Source organism: Aricia agestis, chromosome Z, assembly GCF_905147365.1.
Source record: "Aricia agestis chromosome Z, ilAriAges1.1, whole genome shotgun sequence".
NCBI lineage: Eukaryota > Metazoa > Arthropoda > Insecta > Lepidoptera > Lycaenidae > Aricia > Aricia agestis.
The window spans coordinates 21,589,740-21,608,438 of NC_056428.1; the positions used below are offsets into that span (position 1 = coordinate 21,589,740).

General features: G+C 38.1%; 2 protein-coding genes across 2 annotated transcripts; both read right to left on the reverse strand.

Moving 5' to 3' along the window:
- Nucleotides 1-880: 880 nt before the first annotated feature.
- Nucleotides 881-4,504, reverse strand: LOC121739308. The gene is made up of 3 exons (XM_042131686.1): nucleotides 4,448-4,504; nucleotides 3,837-3,886; nucleotides 881-1,199 (listed from the first exon to the last, which is right to left on the reverse strand). Exons 1-3 carry the CDS (start codon nucleotides 4,463-4,465, stop codon nucleotides 881-883), a joined length of 387 nt encoding a protein of 128 aa, XP_041987620.1. The 5' UTR covers nucleotides 4,466-4,504.
- A 9,297-nt stretch (nucleotides 4,505-13,801) lies between these two features.
- LOC121738616 lies at nucleotides 13,802-15,521 on the reverse strand. The gene is made up of 2 exons (XM_042130788.1): nucleotides 15,448-15,521; nucleotides 13,802-14,165 (listed from the first exon to the last, which is right to left on the reverse strand). Exons 1-2 carry the CDS (start codon nucleotides 15,519-15,521, stop codon nucleotides 13,802-13,804), a joined length of 438 nt encoding a protein of 145 aa, XP_041986722.1.
- Between the last annotated feature and the right edge of the window lie 3,178 nt (nucleotides 15,522-18,699).

The window sequence follows — 18,699 nt, forward strand, 5'->3', positions numbered from 1 at the left end:
CTAAAATTGTATGAAACTTACAAAAACAAGTGAAATTCTAAAAAAAAACATGTAAAATTATGCTAAGATGACTTCAGGCTGGCACTGTCAAAAAGATGTTTATATTATAGCTTTTGCCCGCGGCTTCGCTCGCGTTAAGAAGTATTATTATATACAAACTTTCATCCCCTATTTTAACCCCTTGAGGTTGGAATTTATCAAAATCCTTTCTTAGCTGATGCCTATGTCGACATCTACCTGCATGCCAAATTTCAGCCCGATCCGTCCAGTGGTTTGGGCTGGGGTTGATAGATCACTATGTCAATCAGTCAGTCACCTTTGAGTTTTATATATATATATATATATATATATATATATATATATATATATATATATATATATATATATATATATATATATATATATATATATAGAAGATTGCGACTTTTGTGACTGGTGACTTCTGAAACGCTCTAACTCCAAGGGTGATAATATTTATTACCATCGAAGAATTTGATGAATTTTGAAAACTGATTCATAGGCAGTTGACGGACTTACGTCACTCGGTCAGGTTATGTCAGTTAAATATTTCAAATCGCGATCTGTCGGCTAGGTTTGACACAACGCAGCCAAATTACGTAGGTCCACCGCGGGTACCGTTCTTGAGTTACAGCCTGGAGACAAACAGACAGACGGACAGACATCGATGTCTAGTTATAGGATATCCTTTGGGTACGGAACCTTAAAAATTAAGAAATGAGCGCTAAAAGGCCACATATATTATTTAGAATGTATGAAGACCAGTGGAGTAAAAGCGTAAAATCAGCTGAAGTGTTGATAGACAAAACCGTATACTGAGAATATAGAGAAATTGGTAAATAGAGGATCATCCTTTACCTCTTTAGTCTCGTCTATAAAGCGGCCTGATGTGCTTGCTCGGGAATCCTGGAATATCGTGCGGCACATCTGGAATCTCCAGGGGCAATTCCAGGGGGACATCCGGCAGGAATTCTGGAATTCCAATCCCTGGAATTGGCTGGCTGTGCGCCCCAGCTGGGGGATCCAGATGCATGTGGTGGAAATGCTCGTGCTCCTCCGACGGTAGACCCAACTCGTGGTCGTGGTGGGTGTGATGATGATGGATGGTCTTGTACACTGTGTGCGTGTGCTTGATCTTCTTCACCTTGTATGGAACGTGGATGACAACCTTTTTGGTCCGCCTGTAAGAAAACGCATAATATTTACGTCAGGGTTCCCTAAAACAATCTTATTGTATCACTATCAAGCAAATGTTTTGTGAGTAGCTTCATTTTGATAAGACGAACAACATTTTTATCTGCGAAAAACCTCGTAAGTGGTAGCTAACAGAGATAGAAAGGATTTCATACTTTGATTTGATGGCCCTTTTCCTATTCCTAAAATATGGATTGTTCTCTTTATAGGACAATGTTACTCTTAAATAATTTAAGAGTTATATTGATAGGTTAATAGTTATATAATTATTATATAACTATTAACCTATCAATATACAAGATATCAGCTGGTTTCGGGTTTCGTTTTAGGGTTCTGTAATCAACAAAACTTGGTTGACTACTCACAAAAAAATATCTTGATAGTAATAAAAAAATATGTTCTAGGGAACCCTGTCTATATTATAGTATTTTGGGTACAAGTGGTGTAACATTAATTATTGTCGAACTCAGAGACATTTAATGATGATTAAACTTCAATTTAATTAAGAGTTTGACAGATAATATTTGGACCTTTTTTGTAATTATGACGTGGGAGAGCCATGCTTCGGCACGAATGGGCCGGCTCGACCGGGGAAATACCACGTCCTCACAGAAAACCGGCGTGAAACAGCGCTTGCGCTGTGTTTCGCCGAGTGAGTGAGTTTACCGGAGGCCCAATCCCCTATCCTATTCCCTTCCCTACCCTCCCTTATTCCGTTCCCTTTCCATCCCTACCTTCCCCTATTACCCTATTCCCTCTTAAAAGGCCGGCAACGCACCTGCAGCTCTTCTGATGCTGCGAGTGTCCATGGGCGACGGAAGTTGCTTTCCATCAGGTCGTCGTTGTTCCATCGTTTGCTCGTTTGCCCCCTTATCTCATAAAAAAAATTATGTTCGTCTCTGAGTGCGACAGTTGGCAGTTAAGGTGGTTTTCGGATCTTTGCCGCGAGCGACCGCGACCGATAGAAATTCAAATAAAATGCTACTCTTATGACATACACTATAGGCATCATTTTCTATTGACATTTGTGTGGCGACCCACGCTCCCGCCGGCGGCGGCGGCGTAAAAGCTAGTAGCGTAGTAAAATGAAACCTATAGCCTATGTCATAAAGTGGCATTTCGTTTAAATTTTCGTCGGTCGCGGTCGCTCGCAGCAAAGATCCGAAAGCCACCTTTAGAGATTTCAAATAGATGACTCCCACAACTCCATTACGACTTACGACAAAAATTCGAATATCGCGGGAACTAACTATCCCATGTCCCTTCCTTTGTACGTTTCTATTTCCATACCAAATTTTATCTTAATCCACTAAGCCGTTTAGACAGACACACTTTCGCATTTATTATGTTAGTAAGGATTCGAGTAAAGTGTCATCAAATCAGAATATTACTATCCATAGCGCATAATAAGCTATTTTCACATTAACTACGATATTAGAAAATGTACAAATAATAAATTGTAGCGCATTACGTACTCATGATACGTTGACATTCACTGTATTAACGCGAATAGACTACAATAATCGCTTTCATTAAACAATGTCATTTGATGTTACTTATGATTTGAAAAAATTATAAACAGCAGTTTGGATATTTCCTTGCATCGCGTTTGTTCCTTGTGCGTTGTCACGACAGTTCCTACACGGTTATATTGAACGTAATACTACACATTTACTTTAATATTGCTTGTTAAATTTCTCCATTGTTAGAATATAGAATGACTCATGCCTTATTCGACATTTCGCGTTTGAAAAAATTCGTTGAGAAATCCGAGAATTTTTTTTGCAAAAACAGTTGATACTTGATAGCGTATATTATGTTACAAGGTCAGAAATGTTTAGCTTAGATATTATTATGATCATAAAAAGTGATGATAGTGGTGACAGCCACAAGATAGAAAGCAATGTATAGCACAGAGCGTTATATAATATTATTGGTCTAATTCTGTGGATGTGTAGTATATTGAAGATCTTTAAAATTACGCGAGTTGATGCCTATGCCAAAGCATTTCAAGTATGCTTTTAAATAAAATAGCTAAGATATTTTCAATCAGAAACTGTATCAAAATCGTTGATGCAGTTTCGGACTTCGGAGTCATCATTGGTTAAGAATTAAGTTATGTTGTATGGCAAAGTAACAAATAAATGGAAGGAATAAAAAAAGCGGGGCTAAAATGGTCGCTTTGGAGAATAATATAATATTATATTATGAATCATAATAGGTATGATTCATTTTTTTAAAGTCGCAAAATGGTCACTCTGCTTGCAATTCATGTCTAGTAACTCCTACTGATTTGACAAATTCGTCAGTTTGACAGTTTTGACAATTCATTTGCTGAATTGATTCAGAGGAATTGCTTAATGTGACCATTTTAGCTGATCAGTGCAGCCAGTAAAGTGTGCTCCGTGGACCTTCGCAAATGCTATTAGGGGCTCAGCGAGCGATACACGAATTGTTTTTAGAAATATCATCAGACACCATCGTCCATCACGGATACATCTCATTTTTGAATATGAGAAAACATTCTTTTTTTTTGGGGTCCGCCAGAAATGTTACTTATTAAAAGGGTTCTGCCAACAAAAAACTTTGAGAATCGCTGGATTAGTGATTCTACAGAAACTCACCCCTCTGCTGTGACGAGTATAGCCAGGAAGACAGCGAGACAAAATAACAGCTGAAAAAGAAAATCAACACTTATTAGTGTTTAAAATACTGGCAGCTAAAATAGTAAAAACTTATATTTATTTATTGTAAAACTGTTTAAAGGTAATTCGGAAAAATTCAAAAAATTATACATCATCATATCAGTAAATTAAAGAAGAGTTCAAACATAATAATTATTAAGGGCCTGTTACAGTAGTTCCTGATAAGTGACGAATAGGCTATCCACCAATTAACTCGACAGATCAAGTATGGAGAATCTGTCAAAAAAGTTGTGAATAGCATATTCGGCACTTTTAAATCAGAAAGTGGTGAAACAGGCCCTTAATCTCTTAAAAACTGAAAATCCTTTCGCAGTTTTGCATATTCTGATTGTAATATAATGAAGGAAGTTTAATACTTATGGATAAAAAAGTAATAAGAATTTTAAAAAATGTAAATATAACAAATCCAATATCCGTTTACGTCTCCAAGTTTACGTTTATAATTTAGATATAGGTATAAGTGTAAACAAAAATTGCATCACCAATTAAATTTCGCAAAGCACAAGAGATAAGCAATGGTAAAAACTCACCACTTTTCTGCAATCCATTTCTATTGTCTATAACAATGTGGAAAGCACTGTGACAAAAAATTACGTTTACTGCAAACGAAGATGCGAGGCACTTTACTGCACTTGACTGACGATGCAAGTATAATGCAAGCTGTTTATATATATGAGCGTATATATTATCTAGACTTTTCTATTGTGCCGGTGCTTATCCATCCATTAAGATCATACATCTTTGGGAAAACCAGTTATTCTTAGGCCTCATTTTAGATTCGGATTTTGGGTTTTAATTGGCTAATGGCCGGTTATTGCTAATAGAATAATGTAAACTGACATTGGAATGCACCGAATTGCCTGTAGTCAGATTATTTCAGTGACATTACTAAATAGTACTCCCTCACTGGGAGCATTCGCTTGTAATGTAAAGTTACAGAGTCGAGCATTACAATGCGCACCTTGTAATGATACCGTATATATAATATCTTGATACAACTTGTGACATTACACGCGAATGCTCGTCAGACAGGGAGGTAGTATTGTAATGTAATGCTCAAAAACGAATCTATATAATGTTACATTACAAGTATGCTTGCGGTGAGGGAGCACCCATACTTTTTTTTTTTGGTTCGCAGGGGAAACCCATCATGGGTGCTCCGGGTTGGGGATGTGCCTCAGTAAGCTGAAGCACCCCGGGGGTATGTGGGACTCTTACCCACTAAAACCACCTGCGGTTTGTCTTCAGCCATATACGGAAGGATATCCTGGATCTGTCTGACACAGGACTCCCTCCACGACCGGCCGGCCCTTTTGAGGTAAAAGGGACCGAACTTCCACTAAAGTAAGGGAACACTCCGGCAAACTGAAGCGTTCCCCTCGGCGCCGGGACTAGCTAAGCCAGGCAGGTTCCCATCCTTGCCCGGAGCCCCGGATTAGACGGAAGTTTGGAGGTTCGTGTAACGACGCCTCCGCACTCTCGTCCTACATCAGCAAAGCGGAACGGAGGATGGGTCATCCTCTCTGTTCCGCTCCGCGGTCTCTTTCTGCGAAAGGACGGTTTCGCAGAAAGAGACCGCCGCCTGCCAGGCCTCATCGCTCTCGAGCATGCAGCGAACCATGCTCGAGAGCGAGAGGGCCCGCCCAAGCACCGCCATGAGATCATGGCGCTGCACGGCCCAACGATCGCACACCTCGAGGGTGTGCTGGGCCTTGTCCTCCGCAGCGCCGCACTCATGGCAGACTGGCGTAGGCTCCCTCCTGAGGGAGCACCCATACTGAATTAGAATAATCTAAAGTCTGTCAACAACGCTACTGAAAATTTTAACTCCTGTCAAAAAACCTAGAAATCTGGGCACGAGTCATGACTCATGAGTCAGAGTAGACAGAAGAGTCATGACTGAAGAGGTCGAGCTAGGGTTTCAGAAATCGGAGCTTGAGTACGGTACAAGACTATTTTGAATGACGATTAATTTCCTTTTCTTGAACATACCAACCAATATAACAGGGTGTAACAAAACTAAGTTATATCTAATACCTTAGGGTGTGTACGTGTTCCTTATATAGAGTTCACTGTGAAAGTAGCAGCGCTGAAAGAGCAATTTTTTTAGTGATTTGTATGGGTCAGCGCCCGAGCATCGTGAATTTTCCCATACAAAGGTGAAAAAAGTTACCCTTTCAGCGCTGCTACTTTCACTGTGAACTCTTCACCTACAGTAAAATTTACAAATCGTTTTGTTACACCATACAGTCCGTACATTTTATGGAGATTTTTAAGCTCAAATCAAGAAACCTAATTTGTAATATTATGCATGTGATCATCGAATTTTGCATATGTACTCGTACTTATAGGTCTGTCAGATTCTGGATCTGATGGCAAAAAGTGAGAAAATAAATTGACTCTAGCAATACCGGGGTAATTGGAATAAAACATTTTTTAGGGTTCCGTAGCCAAATGGCAAAAAACGGAACCCTTATAGATTCGTCATGTCTGTCTGTCTGTCTGCCCGTCCGTATGTCACAGACACTTTTCTCCGAAACTATAAGAGCTATACTATTGAAACTTGGTAAGTAGATGTAGTCTGTGAACCGCATTAAGATTTTTATACAAAAGTGAAACAAATATTTAAAATTTTAGGGGTCCCCATAAATACAACTGAAACAAACAAACAAGCTATCTTGCCATCAGATCCTGGTAGACCCTTAATAAATTATTATTACGCTGTACGCATATCATGTTTCTGGCAGGTGGTGAAAAATTTCAGATGCTGCCAGAATTAAAAGTTGAAACTATGCGCATTATGGTTAAGGTAAAATAATATCTATGGACGCTTCACACCACGTCAGTCTCGCCCCGTGCTAATTACCTGAAGGACTTGTGTTACGGGTACCAGACAACGGAAATATATATTTTAATACTTTTATACTATACATATATTTAAGATTTTTATCACATTATTAAACACATATTTAATACACATCCATGACCCAGGAACTTTGAAAACTTTTTGTTCCATCGGCGGGATTCGAACCCGCGACACCCGGCTTGAGGCTCTACCAACAGCCCATCAACCGAGCCACAGAGTTGTCGATCGTCGTATGGATTTTTATCAATAAAACATTAAAATCTTACATGTTACAATCGTAAGATAAATACCATTAGATAAATGATTATTAAAACCAACTTCAAAATTCTCTATCTCAAAAACTACTGAACTGATTTTGATGAAACTTGCAGTATTCCATAAGTTGAAAAATATCTGGTATAACATAAAAATAGATAGATACTTAAATCAGACTGGTATTTCCGGAGATAAGCGAACACAGACATAAAAACTTTCATACATACATACATACACTTCTGAAAGGCACATTTGTTCAGACTAACTTTACTTAAATTACTTAGGAAAATATACGAAAACCGGCCAGTTCTGGAAATAGTAGTACATATATTTTACATACGGGTCTAATTATTGATAACTTCCTTTTTTGTTATGTCGGTTAATAAGCAATAAATCCATCAACTATAATACTCGTATTAATAATAATTGGTAATGTCTAATGTGAAGTTAATTCGTGCGAACGTTCAGACAATAACACAACTCCCAGCAAATATCTCTTGTTAAATCCATCACTTTTCCTTTCTATATAATTACTGTCATTCATTATTAGGGTCTGGTTTAAATTTTGCAATTCGCACTAAGTACTACTATTAACCGCCGTACTCAGGGACCCCGATTAATTTACTTAAATGTAATTAAATGAAAATGTTTACATAAATCCCATACATTATCTGTCAAACTCTTCATTAAATTTAAGGTTAATCATAATTTTAAACGTCTCTGAGTACGGCAGTGAGTATTACATACGGCCGTTCCCAAAATTTGATCTATCTCTTGTTTTGCCCTACTACACTACATAAAATATATGTCTCTAATGTCTAATGTGAGCTCCTATCTCTAGTAGGGCCAAACCAGAGATAGATCAAATATTGGGAACCGCCGTTAGTCGAGTTAAGTCGACTTAGCAAGTATACAAACTAATGATATGGTGTGTATGTTTTCCAATAGAGTTCACTGTATGAAATCACTTTACGAAACAAGGTATAGGGTGACCCCGAGACGGACCGACTCTTGGAGCACCTACAAGCTGCTTCAGATTTTGTGCAGCGGCAGATCCCATCCGCAGAGATCATAATACTTGGCGACTTTAATGCCCACCACGCCGACTGGCTCAATTCCAGTAAAACTGATCACGCGGGGAGATCTGTCTGCAACTTTGCCCTTGCGAACGACTTGACACAACTGGTTACTACGCCTACGCGAATCCCAGATGTGGATGGTCAGAATCCTTCCTTGTTGGACCTCCTGCTGACTTCAAATCCTGACGGCTATCAAATATCCGTAACCGCACCACTTGGTTCATCGGATCATTGCCTTGTTAGGAGTTCTGTGCCACTTACGACGGTGTTAAGACAGCGCGCTGTTAAATACCGTCGTGTGTGGCACTATAAGTCAGCAGACTGGGATGGGATGCGGTCGTTTTTTGCATCCTATCCTTGGGGGCATGTGTGCTTCTCGCCGGATGATCTCGACAACACTGCCAACGCTGTTGCCGATGTGGTGATGCAGGGGATGGAACTTTTCATTCCGACCTCTGTAGTGCCAACTGGCGGCAGATTTCGTCCCTGGTTTGGTTCATCCCCCAAAAAAGCTTCTCGCCGGAAGCAGGAGGCTTACCAATCCTGGGCCAACGCAGTGTCTGCTCGGGATTTAAATACCAGCACATATAAAAAGGAGTACAACCTTGCCTCTAGGTCCCTCAAGAAAGAGATTACTCGGGCAAAGCAACAGCACGTCAATAGAATTGGCAAGAGACTTGAGCGCCTCCCCTCGGGAACCCGTGCATTCTGGTCTCTGGCCAAAGCTATTGAAGGAAATTTCTGCAAGCCAACCCTACCATCCCTACACGTAGGAAATGGATCGTTGGCCCAGGACGCAAAAGACAAAGCCGATCTTCTGGGCAAGCTCTTTGCGTCAAACTCGACCCTGGGTGACGGGGGGCAGAAACCGCCGACCATACCGCGATGCACGAGCATCATGTCGGATATACGGTTTCATCAGCGCTCAGTGCGAAAAGCCCTCTGTTCCCTTGATATCCAAAAGTCGAGTGGGCCTGACGGAATCCCGCCTATTGTGTTGAAAAAGTGTGCTCCAGAGTTGGCTCCGGTCTTGACGCGACTTTTTCGGCTCTCCTATTCCACTGGCATCGTCCCGGCTTCCTGGAAGACAGCCTTGGTGCACCCGATCCCCAAAAAAGGTGATCGCTCAAATCCTTCCAACTACAGACCAATCGCTATAACCTCTCTCTTCTCGAAGATAATGGAATCCATTATCAATAGCCAGCTTCTTCGATACTTGGACGGCCAGGGATTGCTAAGCGACAAACAATACGGGTTCCGTAAGGGTCGCTCGGCTGGTGATCTCTTGGCATACCTGACTCATCGTTGGGCTCAGGCAATTGAGTCGAAGGGAGAGGCATTGGCTGTTAGTTTGGACATTGCGAAGGCCTTCGATCGGGTTTGGCATAAAGCGCTGCTATCAAAGCTTCCATCATACGGGCTGCCCGAGAAATTATGTAAGTGGGTCACTAGTTTCTTAGCAGACAGAAGCATAAAGGTCGTAGTTGACGGCGAATGCTCGGAAACTCAGTCTGTTAATGCTGGTGTCCCTCAGGGCTGTGTGCTATCGCCTACTCTATTCATACTGCATATCAATGACATGTTACAAACCAAAGGCATTCATTGCTATGCGGATGATAGTACAGGTGATGCTGTATATACCGGCTCCCCTAATATTTCTCGGCAAAATGTCACTGAGAGTCGAAACGAACTTGTGTCTAAGGTGGAGAATTCATTGGAGAAGGTCTCTGAATGGGGTAGACGTAACTTAGTCCAATTCAACCCCGCCAAGACACAAGTCTGCGCGTTCACCACTAAAAAGTCACCAATGGTCGTTTATCCTCGTTTCGAGGGCACATCTTTAACCATCTCCCCTAGCATTGAGATACTTGGCGTCAACATATCGAGCGAAGTCCAGTTTCGATATCATCTTGAGGGTAAGGCCAAATTAGCCTCGAAGAAGCTTGGCGTTCTTAACAGAGCGAGACAGTACTTCAGTCCGGACCAACGCCTACAACTCTACAAGGCGCAGGTTCGGCCTCATATGGAATATTGTTCTCATCTCTGGGCAGGGGCGCCAAAATACCAACTGCTCCCTCTGGATCGTATCCAACGAAGGGCTGCTCGAATTGTTGACTGCCATAGTGTTTCAAACAGCTTGGACCCCCTGGAATTACGCCGAGATGTTGCTTCACTCTGCATCCTCTATCGGTTGTATCACGGGGAGTGCTCTGAGGAATTGTTCGGAATCATACCACCTGCAACTTTTCGCTATCGTCCCACGCGAAAAACATACCATCCTCATCACCTTGATGAGTGGCAGTCTTCCACAGTGCGTTTTTCGCGTAACTTTCTGCCGCGCACTGTAAAACTCTGGAATGGGCTGTCACCAGCAGTATTTCCGGACCGATACGACCTGCAAACCTTCAAGAAAAGAGCGTATACCCTCTTAAAAGGCCGGCAACGCACCTGCAGCTCTTCTGATGTTGCGAGTGTCCATGGGCGACGGTAGTTGCTTACCATCAGGTGACCCGTTTGCTCGTTTGCCCCCTTATTTAATAAAAAAAAAAAAAAAAAAAAAAATTCTAGTCAATGTTTTTCGGTAAAATATCCGTCACGATTATCCACTTTTTACTACAGTTTTTTTTTGGTAAAAAAGTGGGACCCGTGCGAGTTTCTTACGCCAGTTGTTCTCGCCGGGGTAGTTCCCGAACCGGTGGTAGGCATCAGGTAGACATTCTGAAAAAAATTGATTCAAATTTACTCAGAAATAAAACATGTTTTATTTTATTTATGTAGCTCAACGTCCAAACATTTTCTTTAATATCAGGTTCCGGCAAAAAAATTGCCTTTCGAGAGGGTTCGGCTGAACAAAACTTCTAAGAAGAACCTCTGGTTTAGACTTTAGACTATATAGTTCAAGCCACGTAAATGATAAGAAAATATAGGTAAACACTTTCCTTCCTCGTTTAAAATGCAAAAACCATTTCACTGATTACGTGCAGTAAGTAAGTAGGTATTTATCTCAATGTTCGCACTTCCTATTTCTTTCTGTTGTGTTCGATTTTTATCTAGAACACAATGAAAGCCATTGCGTCATTTCCCGCTTCCAACCGACCGAAGTTCGTGCAAAAAACATACGTAGTCTGAATTTACTTTCAATACACTAATAGAAAAGTTAAGATATTGATTTTATCGTTGGCCTATATTTAAAAGTGATTGTAAAAAGTTTTGAGGTAGATAGTAGATGACAAAAATTTCCTTATCAAAAAGTTATATAAAATGTTTTTTATATTTTAATATAAATTTTCTGGAAAATGAAATTAATTGATACAGTTACATGGTGGTGGTGGTTGGTGCATTATTGCAGTTACTTTATTCAATGAAGAGTTTACTGTCTCATAGAACATTTTTGAATTTATTTCTGTAAATCATAAAAGTATTATATAAACTTTGAGCTCATTCAGGTTATTTTTATATCATAATATTCTCTATCATAGACGCCCTACTATGATAGAGGCCCAAGAATGGATGACCCATATCCATTCTTGGGTGCGCATTATTCGTCAGAGTATCCCAAGGAATAGAGAGTGTGCTCTTGTGTACTGCGCACACACTTGGGCACTATAAAATTACTCCTGAGTAACTGACCTGGTTTCAATGAGAACGGCCAGCGTCACCGAAACCGGTGTCGGTGTTATTTATATACATAGAATATGCCAAGTGCGTTGCCGGAATTTGAACAATAATTTTATGCCTTCGTGAATATTACGTGACGTGCGATCATGATCGGTAGCTTAGACACGGTGTGTGATTCTACAATAGGATACATCATTATTGTTGACATAATACTAAATTATTGTACATTAGCATGATATTTGAGAGGATCTTTATTAGAATCTGCCCTCAAATGTTGGTCCGGTTGATAACTATGAGTTATGACTACAACCACGATTGTCAAACTGTCTATATCAAGGATAATCGAAAACGTAATTTGATGAACTAACACATTATAGCATAAGAGCAATATCTCATTTTAAGCTTATGATTTGAACAAACCTTGTAACCCACCTTCTTCATCGCCCGGCTAATATGTCTGGCTATATATAAAATTCATATTTTTTTTTAATTTCATATCTTTCGGTCCTACAGATTCCATTTATGCAATAAAACAATTTTTTTTTTAAATTGTTAGAAATCCACTTCATCTATGTGGATGACTTTGATCGATGTCGATCCTAGAAAAGTTTGTTCCACCGCAGGCCATTTAGCCAAAACTTTTTGAAGTGAAACTTAGTAAAATTTCAAGGTCGCGTCATGGCGATACCGTCACGGAGTAAGGCCACGATTTTGACTAAGTTTCACTTCTGACACGTGTGCTCGGCACACACGCTCTTTTTTTTCCTTATCGCTTCGTTATAGAATCGCCAACCTAAATGTATGGAATTGACATAAGCGTTCGTTAATAATACGACGTCGACGTTCGACTCGTCTTATGTCAATTCCATACCTTTTTATCGGCGATTCTATAAAGAAGCGATAAAGTAACGATCTGGGATCACCCCCAGTCGTAATCGCTTGTATTTCTCCATCATGGGGCGACGTGGGGAGGTCGTTTAAAACCAAATTATGTGATCGGGATGCTAATGATCGTCAGAACGTGATTTTATGTAGTTTTATGAAATGCAATGCAAAAAGCATGTAGTTTTATGAAAATAAGCATGTTATTTTCAGAAAACTGAGTGAAGAAAATGATTTCTAAGCGACATCAAAAAGCTGCTTTCGTGTCTTTTACATGTTGTTACATACCGAACACTTTAACTTGTTGCTTTGTTCTTAAACTAGTTACTATTATTTTCGTCTATAATTTAAATATCAATACGCGAGCGAAAAACTTTGGATCTATTTTTGACGAAAAATGAAAATTTGCGCAGTTATAGTTTATATGGTGAAGGAGTGCATCGAGCTAATATTGTTTTGAAATTATGCTTTTATCATACATTTTTTAACAAATAAAACATTACACACACTAGGAGATTTTGATTGACAAGCCAAGACACACAAATTGTATTTTTTTATTTATGGTTGAAGTCTGTTGTCAAATTGAAAATAGATTTAGTTTTTATTATCGAATCTTAAATACTACATTAGACAATTATTACACGGCCAGTCTGTCATCATTTGACTTTATTAATCTGAGCCTGTCGCTGGAATTATGTCTAAAAAACTACGAATAATAAAAACTAAGGAAAAGTAACTCCATCAAAAAACATGCTCCACAATACTTGTCAAAAAAGTGTACCTTAGGTACAGATTTCAATACATTTGCAATATTTAGGTGACCTTGAGCGGTACTAGGCTGACGTTATATGACAGATCAAAAGGAACCAAATTTAAAACGGTAATAGTATGGGAGTTACGATTCCTTAGTTTTTATTATTCGTAGCTAAAAAATAATAAAGTCAATATTTTGATACTAGAATATAAATAGAAAAGCGTTGAAATTTTAAACTTATAATTTAATTTTTTATTTGAGGTCAAATTTCGACCATTGGGCGATCGCCAGTACTTAATACTCAATTTCGTAGGAAACAGTAAAAACACAGCTTACTCTTAAAATAATTTATTATCAAAAATAGCCTCTAATTCAGTCTTAAATATATTAATTTAATATATTGAAGAAATAAATATATTATGTTTGGCAATTATTGTTTTGTTGTCTTGTTGTCGAGGTTCTGTATCTGTTGGGGGGTGGAGTAATTTGGTGTGTAGGTCTGCGCGACGTAGGGTCCGGGGCCGACTTGCTCCTGGAGTTTTTCCGCCTCCTCGGGGGCGACGGGGCACATGCAGGGGACGAGTTGCACGTGCTGGAGGGACACCGGTGTGAGGCTGGCCCCGGCGGGGACAGATATGGGGATAGGGGCTATGTTCTGCTGATATTCCTGTTGGTATTGCTGGGGCGGCATCTGGTATATCTTTCTAGACTCGTACGGATACATGTATTGGTATCGGTACGCGGGGGACATATTCGGGGACATAGGCTGCACCCAACTCTTCTGAGACTGGCTACTGTAACAATGGAAATTGCGTGTTAGTTGTGTCATTTAAAACAGGTCTTTAGCCAAGGGTTTTTTATCGTTACTTTATAGAATCGCCGATAAAAATGTATGGAGTTGACATAAGTGTTCGATAATATAGAACGTTGACGCTCGACTTGTCTAATGTCAATTCCATTTTGATCAGCGATTCTATAAAGAAGCGATGAAGAGAACGTCTCGGCTACAGGCCCAGGCTACAATAATACTAATTTGGTATCAATGCTTTAGATCTATTTTGTAGAAATAGATGACGTCGATGTCATGTCGAAAACCGTTAGAAACATTGACGCAGCGCAATAATTAGTGTTATGAACACAGAATATCGATACGCAAAATAAAAACCAAAATGTCGATTTAATGGAAATCGATTTAGGTACTTACGTCTAATTAAAAATACTGTATCGTTATACATAATTCTATATCGGCTTTTAATCTTATTATAACTTATACCACAGAATATATATTAGTAGTACCAACAGAAGTCTCACTTGCGAAACCCGTTTAAAGAAATAACAACTCATGTTACGATACTATTAAGTTCAAATTCCGACCGCGCAGTGCTAGGTGCCTACAATTATATTCACCTACATGTCCGCTCTCTGTCTATCGCATAACTCGTACCTTTTCTGACGAAATCAAGGTTTTCGCCTTTTAGAAAATATTCTTTTTTAATTACTATTGGTATGAATAGCAATCCTTTTTATAGTAATATAAAATTTTAGTAACCCAACCTATATTTTATAGTAGTTTTATATATTCGATTCTAGTGCAGGAAACTTTTACAATTTAAACATAGTAATTTGTGTTCATTTCTGTGTAGTTTGTGCGTTTCTTTGTATGAAATTGGTTTATTTGATGTTTGTATAGTTTTTATCTACTTTTGTATTTAAATACCTTATTCAAATACATATTTCATTGGCCTTTCTTAATTGTTCATTTTTATAAGATTTATAACGATTTTGTCACAGCGGTTATATCAGTATCATGAATAAAATTCCTCTATGATCAGTAAACAGTAGATACGTGACGAAAAATCTTGCGCGTGCGTCACCGCTCGCTTGTGAGTCCCTACTGATTGGCCACCCGCGGGTGGTACTTACAGTTCGATACCTATTCTCGCGAGTGGGACAGGCCTGCTTATACATAATATTATACAAATAAGAAAGGAAGCATCTACAAAAGAAACTTCGCATAGCATATAAGTGAGCAACATCGCATTGCAAAAATAGTAAAATATAAAAATGAATACATACCCCGAATCGGAACCCCATTTGAGGAAAAACGCTTCTGCCGACGCAAACAGCGCTAAACTTGCTAAAATATACATCTGAAACAAACAACAAGACATTCATTACTACACATTGCATAAACTTAAAACAATACAGTAAAAATATATCTAAGGTTGGTTTTTTTATTTATTCAATGTCATAGATGAATGATTTTTGCAAATTTTTGAAAACAACAAATTTTTCGTACGTTGCCAGCTGTCTCTAGTAGTTGGGGAGGGGAAGGGGGGATTTCAGGTAGGGGATGCTAGCTCAAGCGTGTCAGATTAAGCTTATATTAGTATATATAGTCTTCCAACATAAGTCTAGTTATCATGGTTTAAAATAGCGTTTTCAGCATCTAAAACTACCCCGGGGCAGGGCGGGTAGGGCGGCCGATCGGATACGAAAATAGCCCAACAAAACCGATGATCCACCTGCTTCGTGGATCACCGGTTTTGTTCGGCTATTTCCGTATCCATTCTGCCCGCCCTGTCTGCCCTGCCCCGGGGCAGTTCCAGATGCATAAGCAATTTACTGAATATATTTTCTTTTCAAAACTTTAAAATAGCTGCAGTTTCTGAACCCACCGCTAATTATTTATCAGTTTTACCTAATGTAAAAAACCTACTAGGTCTTCATGTCGCTTGAGTGACTACACTAATAGCACCCTCCCCTCCCCTACTATAGCGAACATAATTGTTTTTGAATAGTGAAAATTGCTAATAATAATCAAGAATACATTCACTTTTGACACTAACTGAAAAAAAACCTTTATGTATATTTTGAGCATTTAGGGACCTACCAGACAGAAAGCGGTCACGCGTTCCAGCGTTCTGCGTTCGCATTCTACTGTCGAGCGGTCAGTCACACAAAAACAATTCTGACGCGGTCAGAACACCCCCTGTATGTGTATCTGACTTGACCGCATGACCAATCTCTGTCTGAAAGGTCCCTTATAGCTTAAATAGGTAAATCATTCAGTTCGCACAGCAAAACACAAAAGCAACGCGCAAGCGAGAAGAAAATATACAAATATCTAATATAAGATAGATAGTAAAGTAAAATAATGTTAAACTAACAACGTACAACTTACTACTAAAATATATAAATAACAAAATATAAAGTGAACATGAAAAATTAACTGTGGAACATTATGCTGCTAACCCTAAATAAATATGTTTAGATAAATAATTTTAGTATATAGTATTAAATTCGACACCTACGTTGATAGGTGCTATAAATAATATCTAATACCTGACACATGTGTAATAACTTTTTATTGATCCACAACCGGAAATGCACATCACAAAACATTCCCATATAAATCACCGAAACTATCACACCAAAATTTATAGTTCAAATTAAAAAACGAATTCTCCCATGATTAATGGTATAAATAAAAATTTTAATTAAAGAATTTTAATCCATACCGTAAACATTTTGAAATTCGAATCGATCATAGATTACGTATGCGGGTTTAATGTTTCTGGAAGTTATTAATGAGGGGCAAGACATGGTCAGACATCCGTGCATTGGAATTTGATAGCGAAGATAAAAAGTGGGATAAATGAAGCCACTTATCTCTAGGTAAGTCACTCTTAGAGAATACTTCTTTATTTTTACTTTTAAAACATTTCTTACATAATTTCCATGTTGAACTAAAAACAATCTAAAGATAATAAAATATTTTGTTTTTCTGACAGCTTGCCAAAAACTTCTATATTTTTTTATGCACTTTCTTATAATAATGGACTAACTGTTTAACTCATCTTCCAGGTTTTACGGGTACAGGTAAATTTTCTATTCCATTTCAAGACTTGGCACAAAAAAATAAACTCCTGAAAACATTTTCACGGCATCTTCAGCCAACCACAAAAAAAATGTTTTTCACATTTTGCCTAAGCGACTTGGCACTTTTGTGTGTAATAGCAGTTTTTTTTTTTTCAAGTAGGAATGTTATTTTTTTATATTCTTATTTTTTCATGGAACAAGTTATATAGTTGTATTTATTATGTAAAATCTTGAAACAGACTAAACATTCACCTGTATACGATCACACCTGTACATAACTAAAACCTTTTGTTAGATCAATCAATGACTGTCACAATATGGATGTAACCGAACTTCAAGAATAGGGTTGATAGACGATCAAAATAATAAATTGCATACCAAAAGTAAACTATAATTGAAAATATAATATGAAAAATTTTGTGTTTATACAAAATTACTCAACGGTTTTAATATAATAATATTTAAAATAAATTAAATTATATCAATGATAAATTCAAAGCCAAAAAGAACATGTAAATAAAGAGTATTTTCCTGGTTTTTTTTTTGTGAGATAGATACTGTCGTATACTTTCAAATTTCAGTTTCAAGTTACCTCGAAGTTTTCCGTTACCTATAAACATAATAACATCATAATAAAACAAATAATTTACCATGTAACATAAATATACGTATTCAAAATTACAAATTGTAGACAAAATTATAAAAAATACGTAAATAATTCTTAATATAAATAAATTTCTCGTGTAACGGTGTGCGTAATTGAACTCCTCTGAAATTGCTCGACCGATTTTCGTGAATCTTAGCGAGCATATCGCCTATCGGCTACGGTTGAGAATTTGAAAACATCTACTTTCTATATTCATAAGTGCATTTGTTGAATAAATATTAGTAAATTAGGCGACCATTGTTTGTGTGTGACCATTGTCACTTCAATAAAATAATATGGGCGAAATACTTTATATGGCAAAACAACGTTTACCGGAACAGCTAGTTTATAGACAAAAAATGTCTTATCTTCAAGTGGCAACCCTGAAGAGAAATCCTTGACTGGCCACTACATTAAATTGATATTTCTCACAAAGGATAATCGTTATTGAGAGTAAACACAGTGATAGCTTCACAAAAGCTCTACTGATATGTTATTTTAACATGTTGAAGCTTTCGATACGTCACGTCTACGTCTTGAGAGCTTTCATAATATATTTTTTTATTCTAACTCACAGTATATATTCAGATGTTTATTTTGGAAAGTAAAACTTTTTAAAATTATTTTGTTCTACTGATATTATAAAAGTGTAATGTGAAGTGTGTATAGTATGAAAAATTAAAACAGTTCTAAATTAAATTACCAATTTTACGTAATCGACACATAAAAGTTAGTTGTAAACCGCGTAACGAAAACACTGAATTAATCAAGCATTTTAATCCCTAAAAGGAAACTTTCAT